At 40.3% G+C, this 23,222-nt stretch overlaps 1 protein-coding gene and 2 non-coding genes across 3 annotated transcripts; all 3 read left to right on the top strand.

The window, feature by feature from the left end:
- Window positions 1–14,234: 14,234 nt before the first annotated feature.
- On the top strand, window positions 14,235–20,350 carry RPL30 (ribosomal protein L30). The gene is made up of 5 exons (XM_072410861.1): window positions 14,235–14,345; window positions 14,471–14,515; window positions 16,982–17,127; window positions 18,914–19,044; window positions 20,257–20,350. Exons 2-5 carry the CDS (start codon window positions 14,495–14,497, stop codon window positions 20,307–20,309), a joined length of 351 nt encoding a protein of 116 aa, XP_072266962.1. The 5' UTR covers window positions 14,235–14,345; window positions 14,471–14,494; the 3' UTR covers window positions 20,310–20,350.
- Window positions 18,248–18,379, top strand: LOC140332218 (small nucleolar RNA SNORA72). The gene has a single exon (XR_011921068.1). It is a non-coding gene; the product is annotated as a small nucleolar RNA SNORA72 (small nucleolar RNA).
- LOC140332219 (small nucleolar RNA SNORA72) lies at window positions 19,097–19,227 on the top strand. The gene has a single exon (XR_011921069.1). It is a non-coding gene; the product is annotated as a small nucleolar RNA SNORA72 (small nucleolar RNA).
- Window positions 20,351–23,222: the final 2,872 nt, after the last annotated feature.

The raw sequence follows: 23,222 nt of genomic DNA on the forward strand, positions 1-23,222 counted from the left end.
AAGGAAGGAATGTGTCTGCAGAGGTCACATCAGCTGCAGGAAAGGATCGGAGCCTCCTGATGGTGCTGCTGGAGCTGCAGTAAAACTTTTAGCGCTGCCCGCAGTCCAGATGAGGAATGTCAGCATATGAAGCGCACAGCATAGCACTCTACAGCTGCTGCAGGCTGAGCAACATCTACTGCGCATGCGTCATCCAGCCTTCGCTAGGTGACAGAACATCCATGGGGCTGATTATTATTTAAACCAGGGGTCTGCTGGAAAACTTTGCTGGTCCACAGAAAACTGTGGACATTATTTACAATTTTTATGCCTTAATAATATTAACACAAAAATAATATTCTAATAAATTCTTATATTCTGAATGACAACTTTCTCCTTTATATTGCACTAAATTCTTGAACTGTACTACAGACAGAAAAACAAGGGAGGCGCAGCGTGGCGTCAGTGTAGTCCTAAGTTGTATGAGGCAACCGTTGCCCAGCCATATGCTTCAGTATTGTTTCTACCATTACAACAGTCACCCCGCTCCACGAATACCGATTCTCATCCAATTGTTTTATTGTATTTGTTTATTTCTCAGATACTCTTTTAGGCAAGTGTAACCTTACTGTGGATTTTATATATCTGTTATATTTATTGGCAGCAAATAGTTTGACTTTGATAACTATCATTTCTTGTTTAGGTCTTAGATGCGAATGAAATAAACTCATATTGAGTAAGAAAAAGCAAACTAATATTTTGCATTTCTTTAGTAATACCAAAGATAATACAACTAATGATAATAGTAACAATAGTAATACTTCACTTAACGGTGAGCTGATCAATGAATCAGAGACTCCCCAGCCCTTGTCAGGCACCATTAGGAAGATCATTATTTTACAAATGTATTTATCTTTATAAAATAATTCATATTAATGGTCTGCGGAATTTGAAATTATGAAAGGTTGGCAACCACTGATTTAAACAATGCACTACACATTGGGGGGTAACATTAGATTGTGAGCTCCTTTGATGGACAGTTAGTGACACAACTATTGACTTTGTACAGCGCTGCATAATATGATGGCGCTATATAAACACTGTGTAATAATAATAATAACTTAAACTGACCTGAGAGGCACAAATTGCTCATTGCTCAAGGAAATCCTAGCCACCTCTAGGGAATCCTGATTGAGAAACACTGACCTATACTAAAGTAGAAAAATTTTAGATAATGAAAAGCTTGCACACATTTAGTCGATAATGTGTTTGACTGTAAATGATGATACCTAGGGGTTTGCCAAATCAGCAACCAAGAAGGTGCAGCACAAAGGCGCAAAACCTAACATAGATATTATCATACAAAAATGCTGCCTTGCTGCTGATTTATACAGATTAACTGATGAATGGACGAAAATCTGACATGTGTAAAGTGGTCCCCCGATGTTGTTCATCAATCCACCACTGAAATTTGATGAATGAATTATTGGAAATGACCACTGTTCACTCCTATGGAGGAGAGCACAGCAGGGTGCCACTTACTCATCCTTTCTCCTTCCCTCTCCATAGAACAGAATGGTCTGTGTGTATAATGCTTGTTCACTCATCTATCTCTAGAAACAAATATTACTTCCTGTGACAGTCCTCTGAAGTCCTTAGACATTTGTATGAGGCTATACACAGATAATTTGGAACAGATTTGAATCGGTCTATAGTTATCTGTGTATCAAACTAAAAACAGAAGAGGATGACCTGGCTTGGTCATGGTGTGTGCCCATTGGGGACATTTTTTGTTACGAAAAGTTCAGGTAAATAAAAGTTATTGCAAAGTCCTAGTATAACCTCAACACTCAATTTTTGGAATGTGCAAAATGCACAAAATAATACAAAGATGTAACAGATGTAAATATGCAAATGTCAAACATTTACTGAAAGAAAAAAAAAGAAAGATATAATGCTAGAAAGATTCTCATCGTAACCAATGAGACTAGGGATAAAGGGTGCAAAGTGAAAAGATGCTTCTTACCAAGGCTTCAGGAAATGAATTCCCTAAGACCCAATAAAGTTTTCTCTGGAGTTATTCCTAGACATATATTTTCAGTGTAATATGTGTTTTGCCTTGGTTCTACTTTAAGATTGGATTCTTGCTTCACAGAACCATAGCAATCTTGGTAGAAGATTCCCCCAATGCCAGTGTTCTGGGTCAGTGTCTCGCTCCAAGCAATAGTGCTAATACTATGGGAGGACATAGGGGGATCATGGCACATAGGAGATGACATCAGAGGTCAGGGGCAATGTTTTTTTTTCATGTGGTGTTTGGGTATATATCACAATGAATATATTGGTGATTCACGTGTCACACTACCTTTTATGAATATTTTATTTTTATACCTATTATTATTAATATCCAATAAACAGTATGTTTATAGCGCCAACATATTATGCACCACAATAAATAGGGATATATAAACTTTTAAAACCTTACCTTATTATATGACCACTTTAATACTTGTAGTGACTGGTGGTTGAACCCGATGGACTTGTCTTTATTTCAACCTAACTACCAATGTAGCTTTATGCCAATGTATCAATAAATGAAAAAACTGCTTAAAGATTTGTGGTGTGCTGGGGACGTACTGTATGCTTCTTCTTGCAAACACATATCCAATCTACTATTTTTTATACAAGTTATCTAAATAGTCAATGCCCAAGTCTTCATGACTTATAGTAGATGTAATAGTACTAGTAGTAGTAATAATAGTAATGTTGCTGTGCCTGCTGTCTCTATTACTGGTTCTTCAAAAATAAATTTTGACTCAAAATTTGATTTTAGCAAAACTTCAAAAAGACACTTTTGGTACATTCATAAACAAGACAAATTACTGAATAAAAATTTTAAATGCTATACCCACTATTACCCAATGTACTGTATCTTTCACAATCCTTTCCAATGACTAACGACTGCACGATGCATGAACGAGTGCTGTACATACTGCACCATTCTGCTCTATGAAGAGGGGAGGGCGAGAACGATGGAGTGGCACCCCGCTGCGCTCTTTCCCCTTTCACTTCCATTACGATCGTTCGTCATCCATCGTCCATGGATCCGCCAGGATGGTCGTTTTAACAATGGAAGACGAGCCCTGTACACACGCACGATTCTAGTCCAATATCAGCCCTGAGCCGATTATCGAACAAGAACCATTGCATGTGCGTACCTAGCTTTAGGTGGGTTTTAAGGATCATTTCAAAAAGTCACCCGAGATCTGAACAAAACGAGAAGCAAGATAAAAATACATCAGGAAAGCAAATTATTGCAGCCTTGTCATTATGACGCTATGATTAACATACAACAATACAAAGTTCACACCTGTAATGTCTTTTTATGTGCCAATTTCAAATGTTTTTCCTTGTTTAAATCTGTAGCTATTTCCTTGTGTTATAATGATGTAAATTGTTGGTATCCAACAACAGTAAGATTCATTGTGTGGATGTTCTTTTCCTTGTACATTGTGACCAACATTCCAATGAAACAGAATACATTGCAAACATTGCAAAACTGCTGTAGTGACAACAATTGCCATCCAGGTGACAGGAGTGGATTTTCATTTTCTGCCCCCTTGGGCATCCTGACTTTTGTGTCCTACCCCAGTCACAAGGCCAGCTTGTACCAACAAGATCAGATCATAGTTGTATGAGCTTTGCTGAAGTTAGGGGGTACAGAGGGAGCATCACTCATACTATCTGTGTACTTATGGTACTGTCACCGTACCCTGCTAGCAGTTTATCTCTGGGTGCATGGGCCCAGAATGGTTAATTATAAGTACATATTATATAGTACAAGTATATAGTACACTCTTCAGCCATTGAAAAGTCATAAATTGTGCAGGACAAAATGAGGCAGCTGGACGGCACTGGACGCAACCTTTATCTTTTAGGGTATGTTCAGACCTGCTTCAGGATTGGGCAATCCCATGTGGCTCCCTTTGGCTCCTGGCACCTTGCACTGCAGCTCTGGTACCTGCACGTTTGACAGTTGGCACCAGTGAGCAGTACTAGTACCACTCACTGCCGCCCCAATTCATTCTCTTTGGGTCTGCTACCAGGAGAAGCTACATGTGGCGTGTCCCCAAAGGCATCAGTTCCCTGGCATGAGGAAGCAGTAAGTGCACCAACCAGTACAAACATAGCTTATTTGTTTATTCTGTGAAATCACTGTGAAATATGTTGCCACTTAATAGCTACATTATAAGGATGGTAGTACCGATAACAAAATACATGAAAATTTTACTGACCTGTCAACAACATCAAGTGCAGATGGCTATGTGCCATCCCTAGAAGATGTGCCCTAGGCCAAGGTTTGTATCTGGTCTGTATGTATGCCAGCTGATCATTACAAGTTTATCTACTGCCTTCAATTTGCTTCAACAGCTGAAGGTGGTTTGTCATGTTTTTACTGCTCAAGATAAATTGTAAAGAGAATAGCACAAGCCAAATTCAATGAGTCACAATGATACATTTATTGTCCCATTAAAATGCATACAGCCAACACATTTCAAGAGCAACCGCCACCTACATCAGGGCTTCATGATAAGAATAGGGAGGACTCAGATAGCTGGTCCACAGTATAGCCCAATGCATCCTGTTTCAGGATAGACCAATACCTCAGCAGGATCATTATTTAGACTGCTATCTATACCCCAATGAAAAGGTTCACCCTCTTTTTTTGTCCTGGTGACCACTGGTTGTAGAACAGATATGTTTTATTATTACAGTTGTCACCAGAACAAAAACTTCAATCCAATGGTTTTTGTAAGAATGCATTTACCTTATTTTAAAGAAGTTTCCTCTAACTTCCTGCTGTGTTTCTGAAACAGGAAGTGAGAGGAAATGCCTCTAATGAAACACAGACAGTAACAACCTACTGATGGGGTTTCCCTGCTGTATCTAAATAATTTGATCTATAACAAAAACAAGTTTTGGCTTTAAATTCCTCTGTAACACAGTATTTCTTAATATCATTATTTTGGACAGGGAATATTAGGACAAGAATCGATGTGTTGATCACATGTATATAACATTTCACAGGTTATATGTTTATACCTAAATGAACAGATCAATGTATAGATGCCTGAAGCTGAATTCTAAGCTGATATAAAAGTCACACATCAGTGCAGCTCTCTAATCGTTAATACATCATTAAATGCATTGTTTGAATGTGTAAAACCTGAATTTAACCCGGTACAACCCTCTTGCAATCCCTCTACAGCAGAGCTAAGGTATGAGAATAAGAAACAGAACAAGAAACAACTAAACAGTTCCTATGTGGACAAGATTAACAGTAGAAGAATGCAGAGTAACAGAAAGTTTTCCTGGTTTATTCGTTACAGTATAGTTTATGTGTCAATAAGCTTAGATGAGACTGTAATAACACTGAGGGTGGGAATAAAATATACAGCAGATAACTTACCAGCATTATAACAGAACAGAAAAACCCAATATTGCCAAATTCCTGACCCCAATCAGTGATTCTATTATTTTAGATTGTAACAAACCTGTCCATTGCTTGTGTAGGTATTCTTTAAAATTCATCTGTTTATCTAATTTCTTTATGCTGCTGGGGTGGGGGGAATTTAAAGAACCCATCTCCAGTAAATTAATCTAACCTGCAAGTTCTTCTCCACTAGAAGCACCATTTCCGAGTATAATGGACTGCAAATTCAGCACTGCAGATGTGCTCATGTTTCCAACAGTCCTGCTGCGTTCACATGACTTCTGCCTCTTCTGGATCCTGAGAGGTCCCCACCACCAGGCAGTCAATAGGAAGTGTCCAAGTCATACAGTTAGCAACGAGGACACACAAAGAAGAACCCTGCCTTGTATAAACTTAGGTAGAGAGAAGACTTGGGACAGGAGCATCATGTGACCAAGGTGAGTAAACAGGTGGGCTCTTTTTTTCAGCACCCCTAGAGCACAGGTTTCCTTTTAACTATGTGATCTAGAAAAAAATAAAAAAAAAATAACAGTACATCTCCCCAATCCATGTACATTTTCCATGTTTTCACCTTTTTTAATAATGCAAGTACATAAAACTACCAGATATAAAGTGTGGCCCCTAACTTCCTTTGGGAGATGACAACACTGGACATTTGCTGCTCTGCAATCCCAAATAGTGTTGTCAGCCCTGCCTGAATTTTTCACTGCTGGTGCTGCTGTAGGGAACACCTCCCCCTCTCCTATTCTCTATACATAGCTGGGGAATTTCCATAGTCCAGCATAGGAGAATTGAGGGAGGACAAATAACACCTCTTGTGATTCCTTTGTAGCAGAGGCAGTGGGCCTGATTTATTAAAGCTCCAAGGCTGGTGAGGATACACTTTCCTCAGTGAAGCTGTGTGAATCAGCAAACCTGGAATGGATTTGATCCAGGATTCAAAACATTTGCTAGCAAATAGCAAAGGACTTTGAAGAAATCCATTCCAGGTTTGCTGGATCACCCAGCTTCACTGATGAAAGTGTATTTGCTCCAGCCTTTGAGAGCTTTAAAGAGAATTTAGTGGTTGGGTACAGGTAAGTAGTATACCTACCTAACCACTAAATTCTCACTATGGTAATTTTTTTCCCGTATTATGGCTGTATTATACAATTTTATTGGTATTGATTTTCAATATTGAAACTTGCCTGTAACTGCAGCATTTCCCACCTTCGGCTTATATACAAGTCATTCAATTTTTCCTGTTTTCCAAGGTAAAAATAGGTACCTCGGCTTATACTCGGATCGACTTATACACGGGTATATACGGTACCTGGTGCCGCTGGCATCCTCCAGTGTGCTGTCATCGGATCCTGTCCTCTGGGAGAGTTCTCCAGCGCCCATGCCCATCTTCTTGGTTGGATTCCTGTCTTCTCCTTCCCTCGACGTTCGCGTCCCTCGGCGATTCCTGATGGCGTCGGTGCGTGCGGGAAATTTAAATTCAAAAAAATTTAATGAAAAACAGTGTACCGCTTTAGTACAGAAATCCAGACAAGAGTGAAATACCCGGGAGGTTAATAAATCAGGCCCAATGCTCAAACAGGATGTTAGACGCTCATCCCACCTTGTACTGTATTCACAGCCCATGACAAGGAGAAGAATATTCACATCAACAGGTAGAATAATAAACCGGGCAATATGATGACCTACAAAGTGTATTATCTTCCCACCCCACCATATAATATTCATCAGAACTCTTTATCATTAGCCTGGCACACACTTACATGTTTGTACACAACTATTTGGCTATATTTTATACTTGATGTTGTTGGCACATTTCCCTTTGCGCTTGAAGCGCTTTATCCAGTTGGATTATTCCAGCAAAACATGTGAATGCTGCCTCAGCAAATCTCCACTTTTATCAGGCTTCCAGATTTCTAAAATGCTGCACGGAACAAAGAGAGAGATTTGTTTCCTACACAAAAAGAGGATAAGATGGTGCATGACCCCGGCGAGAATGAGAAGAGCTGGATCGGTATTTCGTGTCATCATGTTCATTATCCATCAACACAGCCTGTCACAATTAATATCAAGTAGAGACGCACAATGTGAAAGTAATGTAGGCCGGAGGCCACCCTGGGACATCAAAGTTTATCGATTGCAATCGTTTTGTCAGGGGTAACAAAGTGTGAGAGGCAGGGAAATGCCACACCTTGCATTTGTTTCAGGCACTTCTATAGGATTAACAGATGTGCTGCACAGGTAACAACTCTATTCCTCCTCAATCACCTGCACTGTGGTGATAAACATATTAATGAGGAGGATAAGAAAGGTAGACAGAGCTCTGTTTTAAGTAATTATAGCCATAACCAATTTTAATATAAGCCTCTGTTTTTTAAAATTATGCACTAGCCTTTTGTAATCCGTGACAGCCAATCAGGTTACACAGCATTGCACAGTGCTGTGTATTTACTATAATATACTATATAATATACCATACTATATTGGATAAGAGAGCACAGAGATGACCTCATTAGTGGCTGCTACCTCTTCAATAACCAATCACAGCCTTGGCCATGCTGTAATACTTTGACTGTAGTGAATTAAAGAAAATAAATAAATTCCTGACACAATACACATTATAAGGGCTCTTTAAGACCCGTGGTGAAAAACCGTGTGGTATTCTGCTCCCGGGTACAAACTGTGGTTGTGTGGCTGGGAAAGGCGAACCATAACAAAAGCTGATATGCATGTGACTGTAGCACATATCTGCAAGCAACAATTGTATGGCCAAAAACGACATTTTTAAAAACTAAACTGCTATCGGCCGCAGCCACGTGCGACAAAAGATTCCCAACCTCTCCTATGAACTTGAATGGGATTGCCATTGAGTTTACAGCAGAACACTGAGGCTCACTATAGGTCTAAAATAGCCCTAATAAGGGCCCTCAGCACACAAAGAAACTTACCTGCCCTTCCATTGGTGCACCACAAGACACCTTCACATCTGTATCCTAATGGCCAGGTGCCATTGCTTACATTTTATACATACATCAATGTGTCATTTAAAGTGAATGAATGAGATTACAAGTAATTAGATCTCAAAAGTTCAAGAAAACTGTACCCCAATATTGGAAAAAATGGCCTTAATTCGGACTCAGGTGAGTTAATATTATTACACAGTATTTATATAGCACCAACATATTACGCAGCGCTGTACAAAGTCCATATTCATATTAATAACTGTACCTCAAAGGGGCTCACAATTTATTATCCCTACATCAGTCATTTGTCATTAATACAGTCTAAGGCCAATTTTCGGAGGGAAGCAAATTAACCTAACCGCAAGATGTTCACATTTACTGGTAATGTGAATTGCTGTGAAAGATGAAGTATATATGATGGTCTTTGAAATAATTGTATCCATGGTTTTATGGAAGTCAGCACAATATAAACATGTGAAGTAAATATTATGACCTTGCACCACATTGCACTTGTTTAAAGATGTTGTGGGGTTTGAGTGATGCCCTTTATTAGCTAACTTAGGGTATATAAGATGCAAACTTTCAGAATGATTTAGGATTTCAGGATGACAGGCTTAATATATTGGAATTGCATAAAGCCTGAAGAAGGCATCCAAGTCATACCAAAATTTTGCATCTTTAATACTACATATTAGCCAATACAGCTACTAAAGCTACTAAATCCCCCACATACTCTGCATCATTCAGTGTCTAATATGCTACCATACTCTACATCAAGGGTCCGCAAACTTTTATGGCCACTAGGCCATTTATGGGGTGGGCGGGAGCACACTAGGCCGGACTCTTGGTCCCCCCCAATGGCTCCACCCCAACCAGGGAATCCCTCTCCTCCGTATGCATTGCGGAGGAGAGGGCTTTACCTTCAGGGAGCCTTCCCCATTTACAGCGCCGGCAGAAGTATCAACGCCGCCCACGGTAAATAGGGGAGCCCCACAGCAAGGACGCGGCACCGGAGCTCTGGCTCTGGTAGTTCCGTATGCCCCCTGGCAGATTCAGAGTTTGTTAGTCCGGAACGAACTACCAGCTAGGCCATATCTGGCCTAAAGGCCTGAGTTTGCTGACCCCTGCTCTACATCCTCTAAATCTACTTTTACTAGGACTGAAATAGCCCATTTATGTTACAAACATTGCTAATATTAGCTCTTTGCTTCTCCATTTACTTCCTCACTCATAACCTCATCATATGTACAACTCCAAGACTTCTCCAAGGCCAAATTTAAAGGACCCTGAAAACCCATCTTTTCAAACTCACATACCTGTCTTCCTCTGTCTAATAAACTCTCACTACTCCTATTGTGTGCTACTTCCCCCACTCACCACTCACCCCCAAGCTCCTTTGAGCAGGGTCCTGTCCTTGTGTCATTGTTTATGTCTGTCGGTCAGTTGAATATTAGTATTAGAAGCAATGGCTCCCTATGAAATAAGCTGCATAGGCAGTGTAGAATAGCATTGTATGGCATTGCATCAGCCACACATGATTGGGGTATTGTGCGATCATGGAAAACTGATCACTATTTCAGGATATTGGTATATGGTGGTTAAATGTCTACTTAATGATCTGTTTGATTTCCAGCTGAAATTATAAGGAAAAGAAATCCATTCTGTAGCAAAATCACATTTTTTTCTTTTTGGGTTTTCTTGTTTTTTTCTGGATTTTTTATTGTAATTGTTTTTTCCTTGGAATATTTGCTCTTTAGCTGCCTGTATAAGTACTGCACATTTGTGGTCCTTTATTCTTCCCTGTGTTTCCTGCCATGAGAAGCCCCAGAGCCCTCTAGTGGTGAAATTCATTCAACAATTTCAGACCTGGGTAGAACCAAAACATTTTAAAAAGCCACTTTTTTTTTTTTATTATTTCCTTGTAGCTTGTAATATAGTACGTAATATTATCCCTAGCACTCAACCTCAAATGAACAAGAGTGGCATTAAGAAAGAATTGCTATTGTAATATACTTGGAACAATCAAATCTTACTGTGGTCATATTCTGCCTTAGTTATATGAAAACCTAAACTTGGCTATGGTATTATACTTTCCTAGGTGTAGGAAATTCCAAACCTTGATATGGTCATAGCATCCTAGTCATATGATTTTTTTTTTTTATATATTTAGTATGGTAATCAGGGCAGGGACGGTGCTTAGGTTATAGGCAGCACGGTTGGCTCAGTGGTTAGCACTCTCTCCTTTGCAGCGGTAGCTCACAGGTTTGAATCTCTGCCAGGACTCTGTCTGCATGGAGTTTTTATGTTCTGTGTGGGTTTCCTCCAAAAGCATGTATTTAGGTTAATTGTCTTTCCCTCAAGAATTATCAATACACTATGTTATTGCCACATGACTATGATAGGGACATTGGATCGTGATCATTACACATTATTTATATAGCGCCATCATATTATGCAGTGCTGTACAAAGTCCATAGTCATGTCATTAACTGTCCCTCAAAGGAGCTCACAATCTAATGTCCCTACCATAGTCATATGTCTTTAATATAGTCCAAGGTCAATTTAGGGGGAAGCCAAATAACATAACTGCATGTTTTTGGGATATTGGAGAAAACCCACACAGAAACTGGGGGAACCTGCAAACACCATGCAGATAGTGTCCAGGCTGGGATTCAAACCTGGGACCTAGCGCTGCAAAGGCTGGAGTGCCAACCTCTGAGCCACCATGCTGCCCCATATCTCCTTTGAGGGACAGCTAGTAATATGCCTAAGGACTTTGTAAAGTGCTGCATAATATGTCAGCGCTATAAAAATCATCCCTCTATGGGACCAACATGTGATATTTGCCAGTGGTTGCTACCTGGCGCTTCCATTTCTCCTAGACCTTGAGGACCCAATATGTTGGAATTTCACAGGTGTATAGGGCCCCTCAGTTTTTGAGACATCCGAATTGGGTGCTGAATTCCTTTTTACTGTTCATGGGTGATTAATTTATTCTGGATTACTGGAGGTCCCTTTAGTAATCATATTATCTTAGATATCTCCCATCTGCTCAGGACTTTATATAACCCCTGACAGATTGTGAAAAACTTTGTATTGGTAAGAGGGTAACACAACATACTTTATTGGTACTCCACCCCTTGCTGAATGACACATCATCAGACTAAATGCCTCCATAATTGCAGCAGTAGGTTTCAACAGCAAACCTCAGCAGTAGGTTTCATGAGCTTTTGGGTTTTAAAATAGTGTCCAGGTGGTGTAAGAATCCAGAGCTTATCTACAATATGTACCTGGAAGACTCAGATTTATGTTGGAGATGTGGGGCGGAGGTAGGAACCATACTTTATCTGTTCTGGCCATGCACAGCTTTGCAGCACATTTTGTGGGATCTCCCAGAACTGTACAGATTTCAGGGTCCGCACTGATCCTGCTTTCTTTCTACTATATCATAATCCTTTTTCTATAAAGAAGTATAAGTGAATAGAACACCTGGTCACTGCAACTGGATTGAATATCTCCCTATTGTGGGAGCAACAGACAAACCTCCCCCCTTTTCTTTGCAGCTGTGACTACCCTGCATTAATGAGATCATGCATATGGAAGATATCACGTCAGGTATTTGGGGTACACATACCCCATTTTTATACACTTGGCTCAAATGGTAACAGTTTAAAGGTTCCCCTGGATACAGATGTTATCTAGATTCTGGAGATTGCTAGGCATCTCTTTGGAATCCTGTGGGGATTGTGGATTGGGTTTGGTTCCCTTCCTTTTTTACTTGAATTAATATTTTTGTCTTATTACTGATTTGTCTGTTTTCTTTTCATATTGTTGTCTCTAAGCTATCTCAATAAAGTCAGTACAGTTCCTTTATGAAAGAGTGTTGATTTTTTTATTTGTCATTGTATTTTTTTGCCTAAAGAATGTTATATAAAAGCAGTGTGCTTTAGAAATCATCTGTTATTCTTCATTGTTTTGGGACACTACAAGTAACAAGCGAGGGGAGAAAAACCTGGTCACATGATTGGTTAAAATCTTGCAACCCAGTTCTCCTCCTCTCAGCAAATGCTTTGTGAAGTGCTGTGCAGTTAGCTGCAACACTGCCGTACTGCCACTTTATAAAAGTACCTATTAGTTTATTTAGGTAATTTGTAGACCAGCTTTGTTCTTCTGTACTGGACGTACATTTGCAATCCATTTCTTTATATCTAAAGTTACATCTGCTCAAATCTTGTCTTCCCTGGTCTCCAATATTCAGCAGCATTCACTACTCACCCACTATTCCATATCCTTCCTATTGTGTGTTGCTTCCCCAACCCCCTAGATTGTAAGCTCTTCTTAGCAGTCTGTATCTGTCTGTCATTTGCAACCCCTATTTTATGTACAGTCCTGAGTAATGTATAGATATTGTTAGTTAATATTAAGTCTAAAGATATTTTTTAATAAAACCTTTCCCTTTTTATTAGCAGTTTAACCTTGTACTGGAATTGCAGAGTCCCAAACTCATGTCAGGTTTTTATTGCTTTATTCATATTATTTTAATTAATAATATGAATAAAAAACAGTATTTAAAAAGTGCAAACATATTATGCAGTGCTGTACATTAAAAAAGGATGTATAAAATTTAACAACCTTACCCTATTTTATAACCACTGTAACACTTGTTAGTGTCTGGTGTTTGAACTTGATGGACTTTTGCCTTTTTTTCAACCTATGTAACATTAGGCTTTTGCATCAATAAATAAGAAAACTGCTTAAAGTTTTGTGGTGTGCTGGGGACATATTCTTCTTGCAAACACATGTGACAGATACAGACAGGGACACAAGAAGAGGAGAGGACCCTGTCCCGAAGAGTTTACAATCTAAGGGGTGTGGGAAGGATCACACCATTGGAGGGGAGGTATGTAGTGGTGGGAAGTAGTGACGGGTTTAAAAGACAGAGGAAGATGTGTAGGCAAGTTTGAAAAATGGGTTTTGAGTGCTCTTTTAAATGAGCAGAAAGTAGGAGCAACTTGAAAAGGACGAGGAAGACCATTCCAGAGAGTTGGAGCAGCTCTAGAAAAGTCTTGTATCCGTGCGTGTGATGAGGTTATGAGTGAGGAAGTCATTAGTAGGTCATTGGAGGAGCGGAGAGAGCGGCTGGGGGAGTATTTTTTAACCATGTCAGAAAGGTAAGTGGGACAATAACTGTGTAGGGATTTGAAGGCAAAGCACAGGAGCTCGAATTTGATTCTAAGGTGCAATGGAGGCCAATGAAGAGAACTACAAAGAGATGCAGCAGAAGACGAGCGGTGGGAAGGATGGATGAGTCTGGCTGCAGCATTCATAATAGATTGTAGAGGAGAGAGTCTTTGGACAGGAAGTGATGAAATCAACTGTATTGGAGTTGTCACTGTAACAGGAAGTTGTCCAATGGGTACATTTGTATCATTGAAGAAAAAAGATTTGAAGGTGTAGGGGTCTTTTAGGGCAGTACATATAGAACAATATATATATATAAAAACATTTTATTGGCATCACAATATCAACATATTGTAAAACTTGTATCATTGACTTTGACTCTTCCCTAATTGTTTCACACCACTTTGACTATATCTAGGTTTTGTAACAAACGTGTAAGTTGTTATATATCAGAGCTGTATTTTATGTTTTCTTCTTCCCCATATAAAGACACAATCACAGAACTCAGGTCACACAAGTATGTGGTTGCTATGCGCAAGACTGCAGGAACGTACTCTCCCAACCGGAAGTATCTCTAGCGCCACCCACTGACGCTGCGTTCCACCTCAGCGTGCGTTCCACGTAACCCCGCCCCTCTCCTCTGTAGCAGGCGGTGTGTGGATGAAAAGCGGTGCATTGTGGGAGCTCCTTCCTTTCTCGGTCCCCGGCCATCTTGAGCTGCACCTCTGGTGAGTGGGGCTCCGGTTGTTGGGGGATTTCTTCTGTTCAGGAGCCCCGGGGAGGGTCTCGCTCAGCTCGGGGGGATAGAGCAGAGTGAGCGCCGTGTGACGGTGTGTTCTCTTGTCTCCTACAGGTCTGGGATCCCCGCGCTGCGAACATGGTGGCCGCCAAGAAAACGGTGAGTGAGGCCTCGTCTCTCACGTGGAGCCCCGGCCGGGTCTGAGGTGATCTGGCGGCGGTGGCTGAGGGTGCCAGCCGTGTCCTGGGCTCATTCTATGGGTACAGCTTGGGGGGATTCCCGGCCACATGGCACTGTGACACCCCGGAGGTGTCCCCGCTCCCCACAAACCCAATCACAGCCCAACGTTGTCACATTTCTCCCAGATCTAATGTATTATAAAAAGTTTCCTGAAAATATTAAACTGTAAATTGTTAAAGTTTTTATTTCCCTCCCTCTGAAATGACTCCAGCTCCAGCCCTCCCAAGGTGCAGCCATCCTTCTGTCCCCATAATCAGATTTATCATTTTGGGGTAAAAATACTTGGGGTCACATGATGTGACCAATCTCCAGTTTCTGCACACTTTCTTCCAGCCAGGCTCTAAAGATCAGTTCCAGCCCCTGCCAGTGGGGGCAGCAAAATGTCATTTCCCTGTGCATGGGGCATCATGGGATCCCAGTGGGTAAATAGAATGATGGAATGTGATCTGGCATCAGCATTAGGAGAATAACACATGCCGCCGGTCTTATAAGGAGTTCAGTGGCCTCAGAGTATTATTATTATTATTATTATTCAGGATTTATATAGCGCCAACATATTACGCAGTGCTGTACAATATATAGGGATTCCAAATGGAAGACAGACACGGGGAGGAGAGGACCCTGCCCCGAAGAGCTTACAGTCTAGGGTCTGACTTGCTCCTACTTTCTGCTCAATTAAAAGAGAACTCAAAACTCATTTTTTTCAAATTTCCCTACTCATCTTCTTCTGTCTTTTGAAGCTGTCACTTCTTCCCACTACTACATACCCCCCCTCCTATTGTGTACTACATCCCCCACCTTCTTGATTGTAAGCTCTTTGGGGCAGGGTCCTTTCCTCCTCCTGTATCACTGTCTGTATCTGTCGGTCATTTGTAGCCCCTATTTAATGTACAGCGCTGTGTAATATGTTGGTGCTATACAAATCCTGTTTATTAGTAATAAATAGAATTCTGCATCTGACAATTCCAGATGTTTGGTTCTCTCTCCTTTTACCACCCCTATACCTCATTAGTGTATCCTGCAGTGACATGGGGATAGTGAAAGGATCTGCAGGAATGTGATTGGTTAGTATTCCCCATGCAATCCCCCCTACTACCCCTTCCCAGTGAATTTAGTGACAGTCCCTTGAAGGTCTCATTTTTAAAAAAATAATCTTTTACATGCCCTATAGAATATAAAAGCAGAATTAAATCTGCTCTAGTCACCTGTCACCATCCCATCGCACGGCTCTGCCATCTTTTCCTTTCATCCTTATAGTCTTGATTGGCTATGCCAGCATAATGTAGCATTCATTCCTGGCATGCACAAAGGAAGCTGGTAGTGCTGGCTTTCCCTGGCAAACAATGCCAGCCAGGTTGTGATTGCAGAAGGGATATCGCCCGTTCTTTCTGCATCGTGAATTTGCAAAGCGTGACTTCCTCCACTTTTATATACAATATCCACACAGGTGACAGGTTCTCTTTAATAATATTTCTATTACTAAACAGTATATAACGCCAACATGTTACGCAGCGCTGTACTTTAAGAATGGGTTGCAAATTTCTTGTCCTCATCAGAGCATTTGTTGTGTCAGAGAGAATTTTAAAAGGCAAAGATAGAAATAAAGATTTCCACAAAAATCAGTGTTCTCCCGCAGCCCCTTTTAGCTTGCCGCACCACCTGCCACTTTTTAGTAACCACCCGGCTGTTTTTGGGATGGTTACTGAAGAGTTGGGTCACAATACAGGGGCTGACACTCTGCCCACGAAGCTTTAAAAAATGCCTGGGTTTAACACTGAGAATGACAGGTTCACTTTATAAATTTTTGTAATGTAAAATGAGTATAGTGATACCTCAGCTAACTAAGATAATTTGTTCTGGTATCACACTCGTTAGCCAAAATGAAAATTCAGCTCAACGTGGCTGCAGTTTTATCGCGCATTCACTATGCATCTGTTAGCAGAGTCACTCATTAGCCCAGGTATGTATATGGTCTCCTATTGCAGAAAAGACTAAATTACAGCAAATTATATTTCTGAGTCTTTGAAGAAGCATAGAGCAAATCCTGGGAATTCTAATATTCATTTTGGTGATGTTTCTGGGTGCAGACATTTTGTATGTGATGACAGGAATCTTTAGCTGTTACTCCGGTGACATTATATCCCCTGACTGCTTCCCAAACATCTACATAATAGGGAAATGGAGGACCATGGACAGTAATTGGGCTCCTCTGGTAGGACTTTGGTATGTAAATGAAGAGATGTTTCTTGGAATTCTAGATAAAGGAGGAATAAGAATCTTCCTATGGATGTAGATTTTGTTTCCAAGCTTTCTTTAGAAGAGTATTTATATGTGAATTAGCATATTTTTTTGTAATTAATGCAATTTTTATTTTCTGAATTCTAGAAAAAGTCCCTGGAGTCTATTAACTCAAGGCTTCAGCTTGTAATGAAAAGCGGCAAATATGTCCTTGGTTACAAGCAGACATTGAAAAGAATCCGCGAGGGCAAGGCTAAGCTTGTCATTCTCGCCAATAACTGCCCTGCTCTGAGGTAAGTGCACGCTTCTCGTATTCTGTATGCATTGTAATACCAACGTGGAAAGTCTTGTGATTGTAGAACCTTTGTAATTGGGGTATAAAAAGTAGCGTGTTTTTTCATGTGATTGGGGAAAACATGTCTCTGAATACCAGTCTAATAGTATGGCTAAGAAGACTACGTACACGCGTGCAATGGTTCTCGTACGATAATTGGCTCAGGGCTGATATCAGAAAAGAATCTGGCGTGTACATTGCTCGTCATCTGAACGACTGTCCTGGCAGATCCACGTATGAGGAACGATCGTAATGCAAGTAAAGGTGAGAGAGCGCAGCTGGTTGCTGATTTGTCATTCTCCCCTCTCTATAGAGCAGAACGGTGCTGTATGTACAACACTCATTCATGCAGCGTGCAGTCATTTGTTATTGCACGTGTGTACGCAGCCTTAGGCTATGTACACACATTAGACTTTTGTTATTGGAAACTATCTTTCAGGATCCTTTACAATGAATAAAGACATGAAAGATACATGAATGAGCCCTGTTCTGCTCAATGGGAGGGGTGAATGACGGAGCTGCACCTGCTGTGCTGTCTCCCCTTCACTTGTAATGCAGTTCTTTTGTTCATGGATCCAGAACGGATCCATGAATGATGTCGGATGAGCGCTGTACACTCCTCAGATTCTGCTCCAATACCAGCTCTGAGGCGATTATCGGATAAGAATCGTCTAATGTGTGTACTTAGCCGTTGGCTGAATTCACACTAGTATTAAGGATGTGGTTTGTTTACTGCTTCCGTACACCAGGAACCAGGGTCTCTTGGAGCGATGCTACATCTAGCGTCTTAGCATCACCTCCATAGTGATTGAATAGAAGTGACGGCAAGCAGGTCTAGTATTGCTCACTGCTGTCACATGAGCAGACACTGGTTCTGTAAGAACCAGCGGTGCCATGTAAGTGTTCAAGCTGCTGCGGGAAGCCACGCAGAATGTGTGCCATTGTGAGCCCTAAGGCTAAAAACTGAGATCAACAACATTGAACTTAGTACAGCTTGCGCTAAATACTACAGAGTGTTCACACTGGCTAATATTGATCCAGGTATGTACTGTTCACCTATTATGTTTTTTGTCTTTAATTTGCGAATATATTCTCGCTGGATTGATCTGCCGTGATCCTTTCAGGCTAGACGTTCGCTAGAATAATCCTAGTCTTGTGTCCTCAGTGCTGGTCCTTTATACAGCTCTGATACTTAAAAGCTAGTTACATGTAAGAATTAATTTTATATAAGTACTGTAAGCCACGAAAACTCATCAGTAGACCGTTTCATGTGATTAATTGCCATTAGTTGGCAATTTTTAAATTGCCCTTTACACAAGGTGTGGACATCACTGGCTAATGTTTCTTTTATAAATACTTTGTGAGTCTCCCTATTCCTTCATAATACTTTATGGTTCCTCCTACTACTTTCCAGCCAATGATTTCTTTTCAATAGAGTACCGATATGTGACAAAAAGTGGCATATTTTTGCAGTTGATTAAAAAGTCTTTAGATACCAGTTTAGTATAGGTAAACAAATTTAAAAACTTCAATTTTAGTTTTGATTTAGTTTCCAGCATAACTTACCTTCCATATACATGATTAATCACACATGTAATACATATCTAATAAACTGTACTGCCAGCTGCACTGGCATGTAGCCCAGTACTGAATGGGTGTGCTTGCTTATTGCATATACATTTTTGGAATTTTAGACTATTCTTTTCAAATGAAGACTCTTTAATGTTTGGCGTTCTTTTCCACAGGAAATCAGAGATTGAATACTATGCAATGTTGGCCAAGACTGGAGTCCACCACTACAGTGGAAACAACATTGAACTTGGTACAGCCTGCGGTAAATACTACAGAGTGTGCACACTGGCAATTATTGATCCAGGTATGTACTGCTCACCTATCATGTTTTTTTTTTTTTTTTTTTTGTCTTCAATTTGCGAATATATTCTCGCTGGATTGATCTGATGTGATCCTTTCAGGCTAGACGTTCGCTAGAATAATCCTAGTCTTGTGTCCTCAGTGCTGGACCTTATACAGCTCTGATACTTAAAAGCTAGTTACATGTAAGATTTTATTTTATATATGTCAAAAACTAAGTTCTAAAAGCCTTGAAAACTCATCAGAAAAGTTTAGGTTTAGCAGTCTTTATTGTTTGCAACGTCCACAATTGTTCATTATACATGGTGCCTTTGTTTTGTTTAAACGCAATCCCTTCAGCTCATTTGATAGAGCTAAACCCAGTTCGTTTTTCCCCCCAGCCCCTTTTAGCCGGGTGCACCACCTGGCACTTATCAGTAACCACCTGTCTGTTTTTGGGTGCTTACTGAAAACTTGGCTAGCAATACAGGGGTCACCACCTGTCTACAGATTCTTCACACCCAGCTTGAGTAAATTTCTGCAGAAAGCACTGCAGTTATTACTTGCCTTATACCTGCACCTCTGAGTGTCGTGCTGTTGGGGCTAAAGTTTCTTTATAAACATACTTTGGGAGTCTAAATCCTGTACCCTCAACATTCTCTGTGGTTCTTCCTGCTGTTCTCCAGACAGTGATTTCTCTTCAGTAGAGCACAATTCTGTCATATGCATGACTAGAGTAGTTTTAAACTCCCCACCAAAGAACAGAGTTTTTGGCACCTTCAATATCTGTCAATTTTAGCATTTTGTTTGAACCGGCACATACTAAACTAGTTGGCTGTTCTTGGGAACAATACAATGCAGTTGGTTGCTTCAATTAAGGAATTTTATTGGACAAACCTATTTGGATTCCTGCACTCCATTGCTCTTTGCTTAGAGCTTCAATATTCCTGCTTGGGTAATGCAAGCACTTAAACAAATTCCAGGGTGAGATGACAGCTAAAAAGAATTACCCTTAGAGTTTATTTTTGGAATGTGGGACAAGAACTAAAACACTGGCACAAATGCTTAGGAAGTTATTATCCATAACTAGAATTTTTTTTCTTTTAACTAAGATGTGATCAGACAAGAAGCTTATGGGTGCATCTTACTGTTTTCGTTTTGTGCTGTGTATGCAGTTGAATAGAATTGTCCTGATGTCTGTATTCTGTTCTTAGAAAGTCAAACTTTTGTCTTGCAGGTGACTCTGATATCATTAGAAGCATGCCAGAACAGCAGCAAAGTGAGAAGTAAATTTCTGCATCTAATTGTTAATAAATGACTGGTTTCCCAGATGTCTTGTGTGTGGTTTACTGTTTACTTGCACTCCTGTGTACCTTTTCTTTTAGTACGTTTACTTTTGTGTGTGGATATGATTAGCAAGAAAGCTGATTACAACTTTTGTTTAAAAGAAAATTAAAATGGGGAACTTGCAGAAAATTCTACATATTAAGATAAGTTAGAATATTCAGACAAGTTTTATTGTAACATTGATCTCAATATACAAAAAACATCCACTAGGGTAATACTAGTACACAGCATTTATATAGTGCCAACATATTAAGTAGCACTGTACAAAGTCCATAGTCATGTCACTAACTGCCCCTCAAAGGGGCTCACAATCTAATGTCCCTACCTCAGTCATATGTCATTAATACAGCCTAAGGTTAATTTTTTTTAGGGGGAAGCTGATCAACTTCACTGCATGGTTTTGGAATGTGTGAGGTAACCCATGCAAACACAGGGTGAACATACAAACTCCATGCAGTTAGTGTCCTGTCTGAGATTTGAACCTGGGACCCAGCGCTGGTTACAAAACCAGACCCCCTTTACAAGTTGAGAGCGGCACTGTCTGTGCAGGAGTTTCCTGTACCAAAAGCCAAAGTACAGGAGTCCTCATGTTCAATTACAGCACAGGTCTGCAAGAAATGCACAATGGGCACCAAGCCTAATGTAAGAAAACACATGGTCATTGTATACTGACAATATTTGCTTAGCCTGGGTTTCCACTTAAGTGATCATTGTAAGACATTAGATTTGACGTTGGGTCATACAGAAAACAAAGGTAATACAAGAACCTGTGCATATTAAGGCATTCCCTTTTCTGTGCATGAATTTAGATGATGGTTGTTACTTGGGCACGGTCCTATACAAAGTAATAGCTGTTTCTTGCCATTTCTGATTATCGGTTGCTTTACAAGTCATGTGATTCAGGACATTTATTTGTTGTGGGTTACTGAGTAGGAAGAAGCAGCAAATAAAGGAAAATCGCTCCTAAAGTCTGTAAAACTGACATACCACTGGGAAGTGAAGATAGTCGTGGACGAACCGTTTCTAAATCTTGTCAATTGCCTGAATGTAAAGTTGATCTTCTGGTGTCGATATTTTATCATACAAGAGAAACAATCAACAGATTATTGTATGGCAATTAGCTGAACATCTCAACTGTATACACACAGATGATATTACCCTCCCTGGCAGTATGATTATTTTAGTATTTTTAAATGTCAAAGGGGTACATTTGACATTTAAAAATACTCATTGTTTTAAATTACCTGTCAGTCCTGCCCCCAGCGCATGCTGCTTGGCATTTGTGTCCCCAGTGTTCACATGCCAGGGATGTAAGGCATGGGGACGCAGATGCCTGCTCACGGGGACCAGGTAAGCCCTCCGTTCCAAGTCGCTCGGGTTTACCACTTTTTGGAATGAACTTAAAGCCTGAGCCACACTTGGGATTACTGCCAGGAAGGTTTAAGTCAACACTAAACAACCACATTTTCATCATTAGCAGCTGTGAGGTTTATGTACGAGCTATTGGTTGTGTTAGGGGGATAATATGAACATTTTTCCTGAAATGAACACAAATGCTCATGGTTCAGTTACCTTAATGTGTAACACATATCATTTCCACCTTGTCTGCACAAACTTTGCTGTTAGTTTTGTGTAAATGTACATTATATGTAAAAACCCACAGGAATACTGGCATTTGGCCGTCGGCTAGGGTAAACAGTAGTGCTTCTTTCTTGGCAAAAATCTGACGTGTACAGCGGTCCTTGGACATCATTCATCTCTCTTCCACAGCAGATTGAAGAATGACTGCTGTGCATTTCTATGGAGGAGAACAGAACTGGGTGCTTCTCATTTATTCTCGCTGTGTGTACAGCGATTCCTTATTCATAAAAGGAATTTCCAGGGACGAGCATAAAGATACTCTGAATTAACGTGGTTTGTTCTTTAGGTCTATGATCATATGTTCACTTGAAGCAAACTACTTGCGATCCATATTTAGAATTCTGGTATTGACTGATTTACTGTAAACCATATCATACCTTATCGCTGATGGGTATAAGGTTCTTAGTGGTGTGTATCCTGTTTGTAATATAAATCTGGTGTAACTTCATTATGTGCCAAATCTGTGAAAGGGTTTAATGCAGAGGGAATTGGTTCCAATGACACTTTCTAGATATATGCTCCTCCATGCTCTTTGTCCTGCCTTGCAGCATCAAGGAAACATTTTTATTCTCCTATGTGCAAGGGTCATGTCAAATTCCGATCTTTGGTTAATACACGGTCACATTTCTGTTTCTAGTCCATTGGAGCCATTAGTTGTAGTGAGTCCCTCCAATCTGTATCTGATGAGTTTATGCTTTTACAGTTGCAATATTCTGCTATGACTCCAGAACAAATAGGCCATATTCGCACTTAATGATGTGGTGTGCACTATAAAATTAGCTCCATATCTTGTCAGTTTCCATGCATGATGGCTGGGCTGCAAAGCTTGTGTCTAAACGAGTACCTGACACACATGGTTATTCTGAGCTGCCGTTTGATACCATTAATAGGGATGCCACTAGAGAGATTACTTTCATTCTTGCAAAACCCTATGTAGGTGCTTTGTCAGTCCTGGAAATTCAGGTGATGCAGTAAGTGTTATGATTTCCAAAGGACCTTTACATCAGTCACAACCCTGAAAGTTTTGGAGATGTGGATCATGCATTGAGAAGCTTGCCTATTGTCAGGTAATGCCACAGTGGTGCATCAATCATTGGAGATATCCTGCTGGCATGGCAAGAGGAAATTCAGATCCTTGCACCAATCCTCGAACATGGATGCATTTCAGAAATCATTACTTCACTCCCTGCGTACAGAAACTAGACACCTGGGAAA

Source organism: Pyxicephalus adspersus, chromosome 5 (genome assembly GCF_032062135.1).
Source record: "Pyxicephalus adspersus chromosome 5, UCB_Pads_2.0, whole genome shotgun sequence".
Lineage (NCBI taxonomy): Eukaryota > Metazoa > Chordata > Amphibia > Anura > Pyxicephalidae > Pyxicephalus > Pyxicephalus adspersus.